The sequence below is a fragment of the Alligator sinensis genome, unplaced genomic scaffold, assembly GCF_000455745.1.
Source record: "Alligator sinensis unplaced genomic scaffold, ASM45574v1 scaffold512_1, whole genome shotgun sequence".
Classification (NCBI taxonomy): Eukaryota; Metazoa; Chordata; order Crocodylia; family Alligatoridae; genus Alligator; species Alligator sinensis.
Window position 1 is genome coordinate 1008529 of NW_005842063.1, and position 3936 is coordinate 1012464.

Below are 3936 nucleotides of genomic sequence, written 5' to 3' on the forward strand. Positions count from 1 at the left end.
GATAAAAAAGGGATGTGACCAGGCCCTGTCCCAATGCTCAGGCCTTCCCGCTTGCAGCAAACTTCCTCTTCCCCCCTCCCCATTTCCAAGCAGGAGGGTGACGCCTCCCGTGCCCGGCTCCCCGTCAGTGCTGCAGACGCCGCAAGGTAAGTGCCGGACCCCTCACAGCATGCTCCAAGAGCCAAGAGAGAGCCGCGTGCTTGGAAGCCGCAAGGCTACGCGGAGCCATCTCCCTACGGGGCTGCACGGGGTGCCAGGACCCCGTGTCCCCACAACTGGCCTTCACTTCAGCCTCGAAGGCACACACTGTGCCCAGTGGGTCCCGCCTGGCACTGGGCAGGGTGGTCCTCAACGTGGTGGGTGTCTGATCGGGTGAGAGGACGCTGCTCTGCCAAGGGCCGGCCTTTTTGAGGGGCAGCCTGTCGTGCCGCAGTGTTTTGGGGTCCGGCAGGTGCCGGGATCTTGTGCAGTAGGAACAGGAGATACCATTGCATCCCGTCGGTGCGTCTGGTCACACGTGGGAGGGAGGTGCTGGAGCTGGTGGGGCACGACGGCAGATTTGGGTTGCATAGTAGGGAAGTGTAAAGCCCTGGGACAGCCGGGCTGGAAGAAATGTGCAAGTCACATCACCGGAGGTTTTTGAGCCAGAGGCGGTTTGCACGCCCTGAATCCTGCCTCCGAGCAGGGAGCGGGCGAGCTGACTTCGGTGATTTCCGCAGCGGAGGGAGCTCACGGGGCTCAGGGAGGCCGAGTGGGAGAGACGGCAAAGCAGAGCTGTGCGCTCAGCTACGTGCCCCGATGACAAGGCTCATTAGACGGTGGATCCTCCTCGGGGCAGCCCTGGGCCCAGGCAGCGAGAGAGGCTTGTCTTTTAGGTTCACAAGGGCTGAATTCTGCTTCCAGTTACGCCGGTGTGAACTCAGAGCAGTTCCTGTACAGCCGCTGTAGTTGCTGAAGGTGTAAATCTGAGAAGGAGCTGGCGCTAAAGGTTGCGGGTGCCTGAGTAAGCAAGGGAGCTCTCCTCCGCCCGGCAGCCCCGGTGTCACTGGAGCCCAGGGCGGTGGGAGCCACGGACGGCACCGGTCTGAGCCATGCCAGGGAGAGCAGTGCGGGGCTTTCCCCTGCTGCTCTCTACTCTGCAGAGCCAACGTGGCACAAGAAGAGGGCTCTGCTGCCTCGTCTCCTCTCCCCCCGGCACCCGGGCTGCAGAGCAGCTCTGTCTGTCTGCCTAAATGTCACTGGGGCCCGAGCTCGGAGACCTCGACTTGCCGAGCGAGTGAGAGTCCTCTCCTGCATACGAGGTACACCTCCCTCTGCAGCGGGGCGATTGCACCCCGCTTCCCTTCCCAGAGCATACCCCTGGATTTCCTCGTGGCACCGCACACATAACTTCCAGGGCAGACAGATCACACAGGACAGAGCAGTCCTCAGCACTCGGATCAGCAAATTTTACGGCCTTCCTACAGCCCCTGTAACTCTGCTGTGTCCTTTTGCCTTCCAGCACCACGGCCAACATGCAGGCGGTGTGGGTGATGCTCATCTGCCTGGCTGCAACGCCAGGGGCCAGTGCCAGTACCTGCAAGGGCGTTGCGGCAATCCCAGGACTCCCCGGTGTGCCGGGACGGCCCGGCTCCAATGGCAGAGATGGCGAGAATGGCCATAAGGGAGAGAGAGGTAAGACGCAGGCCGGGGACTTGTTGGCTGTATTGCAACCTCGTGCAAGGGCAGCTTCAGTGTGAAGTGCAAGGCCAGGCATTCACCCCCTGGACAGGCCCTGCTGCTGGGCCTGGGGTTTCGTCCCGGACACCCAGGGCGTTAGCAGCTACCAGCCTGGATGCTCTTTGGTTAGTGGGCAGCTTGCAGCTTCCAGTAAAGGACCTGGCCCATCATAGGGACAAGGAATGGCACCCCCAGCTCAGCTCTGGGGAGAACACCAAGAGGTGGGGATGAGAGAGGCAGGGAAGTGGGGAGTCTGAGAAGAGCTGCCTGATGGCGGGGAATGGATGCAGGTCACCGGACACGCGGGATGCAAGGGCCCAAGGGCAAGAAGAGCAGCTACATAACCGTGGCAGACAGGGTGGCCGTGGGAGAGCCAGGAGGGGTCCGTGGCGTGTGTGCTGGGGTTGCAGGAGTAGCTGCACTAGTGGGCAGTTTAAGGGGAAATGCTGATGTAAAGCAGGCCGAGAGTGTGCCTGGCCCCATCCCCTCCTAGCAAGTGGCTGTGTACCATGACAAGGCCTTGGGGGTCGTCTCACACCTTGGCAGGTAAAGGGTGATATGAAGCTACCAGCTATCGTGGGTCTTCTACTCACGGTTCCCGTTTCCTCGCTCCCCAGGTCCGCCCGGCCAGACGGAGGATCAAGCAGAGCTGGGGGAGAAAGGAGACGCAGGACTCCCAGGCTTCCCTGGGAAAGTCGGCCCCAAGGGCCCTGCCGGTTCTAGGGGTGCTCCGGGCCCCAGAGGTGCTCTTGGACGCAAGGGTGAATCCGGGGACTACAAGACATCCCTCAAATCGGCCTTCTCAGCTTCCAGGACCATTAACATGCTCCCCCGCCGGGACCAGCCCATCCGCTTCGACCGCGTCATCACCAACGAGAACGGCCACTACGAGAACAGGTACGGCCGCTTCACCTGCAAGATCCCGGGGCTCTACTACTTCACCTACCACGCCACGTCCAGGGGCAACCTCTGCGTCAACATCAAGAAGGGCAAAGGGAACCGGGGGGAGAAGGTGGTGACCTTCTGCGACTACGTGCACAACACCTACCAGGTCACCACGGGCGGCGTGGTGCTGAAGGTGAAAGCAGACGAGTCCATCTGGCTGGAGCCCACCGAGAAAAACTCCCTGGTGGGAATCGAAGGGGCTGACAGCATCTTTTCGGGGTTCCTGCTCTTCCCTGACAACTAGCAGCCCCGGGAGGGTCAGTCGCGGGCTCCCCACGGCGTATGCATCAGCCAAACTATCTGCTCTGCAGCCTGCTAAGACCCTGCCAGGCACCGCGCAGGCTGGAGACCCGGGCTCTGCTCCGAGCTGCGCGGGTGCTCCGTTTGCCAGGCTCATCGCACCAGGCTCTGCATCGTGTTGTGTTGTGCACCCGTCTCACTGCTTGGACTTGCTCCTGGCTCATCCTCTGCTTCAGCAAGCAGCTTCACAGCAGAGATTGTGGAAACCACTGCCCCAGGAGAGCTATTGCAGAGTCTCAGTGCAATGCCCACGACTCCCGAGGTGGTTCATCCTCTCAGCCCATCTCGAGGGGACTGGTGGGCACTGTGCAGTGGACTGCATCCTTTGTTGGGGTGGGGTGGCCCACTCAACTGTGCTGGCTGCTTTTTCCACTATAGTGCCTTGCATGCTAGCAGCCACGGCAGTGTGCTTCCGGTTGGACTCCCCTGAGCTCCTGCCTGGCACAGTGCTTCAAAGCAAGCTTTCCACTACAGCGCCTTGCATGCTTGCATGCTTGCATGCTTGCAGCCACGGCAGTGTGCTTCCGGTTGGACTCCCCTGGGCTCCTGCCTGGCACAGTGCTTCAAAGCAAGCCCTCTGCATAATGCTGACCTTTGCAGTGCAGAAATGCCACCTTCTTTGACCAAGGTCAAGGCATCTCTGGCCTGGAGCCAGCCTGGGCAGTGCTGTGAGAGGCTCCTGTCTCCAGTCCAGAGAAGGATTCTCCACCCCGTCCTCAGCCTGCAGCTTTCATTTGGCTTCTTCTTGCTCCTGGCGGATGCTACCCTTTCAAATAAGCAAAACCAGTAACAGAAAAGGGTCCCAGAAGGTCTAGCCAGGTGGGAGTCCTTCTGGCAATGGGGATTACCCATCATGAATGCCAGTGTGAAAGTCACGGGACAGTAGGAAAAGACCACACCATCAGAGCCCGTGGTGGACATTTAGAGGCCCCCTCCATCCCCTGCCTCTCTGGACGTAGCGAGACCTGGCTG

At 60.8% G+C, this 3936-nt stretch overlaps 1 protein-coding gene across 4 annotated transcripts; it reads left to right on the top strand.

The window, feature by feature from the left end:
- C1QB (complement C1q B chain) lies at nucleotides 1-3402 on the top strand. 4 transcript variants are annotated; one of them, XM_006023235.3, is made up of 3 exons: nucleotides 1-146; nucleotides 1502-1674; nucleotides 2337-3402. In XM_006023235.3, exons 1-3 carry the CDS (start codon nucleotides 34-36, stop codon nucleotides 2906-2908), a joined length of 858 nt encoding a protein of 285 aa, XP_006023297.1. In that variant the 5' UTR covers nucleotides 1-33; the 3' UTR covers nucleotides 2909-3402. The 4 variants fall into 4 exon arrangements, with proteins under 4 accessions (XP_006023297.1, XP_025059494.1, XP_025059495.1 ...); XM_025203709.1 differs by lacking the exon at nucleotides 1-146 and adding an exon at nucleotides 153-372; XM_025203710.1 differs by lacking the exon at nucleotides 1-146 and adding an exon at nucleotides 225-356.
- The last annotated feature ends 534 nt before the right edge of the window (nucleotides 3403-3936 follow it).

Bases quoted from the DNA above. Each gene is read 5' to 3' on its own strand.
- C1QB (XM_025203709.1), top strand. From the start codon at position 170: ATGCTCCAAGAGCCAAGAGAGAGCCGCGTGCTTGGAAGCCGCAAGGCT. The intron at 373-1,501 runs GTGAGAGGACGC...TTTGCCTTCCAG, and splicing joins CGTGGTGGGTGTCTGATCGG to CACCACGGCCAACATGCAGG. The intron at 1,675-2,336 runs GTAAGACGCAGG...CTCGCTCCCCAG, and splicing joins TGGCCATAAGGGAGAGAGAG to GTCCGCCCGGCCAGACGGAG.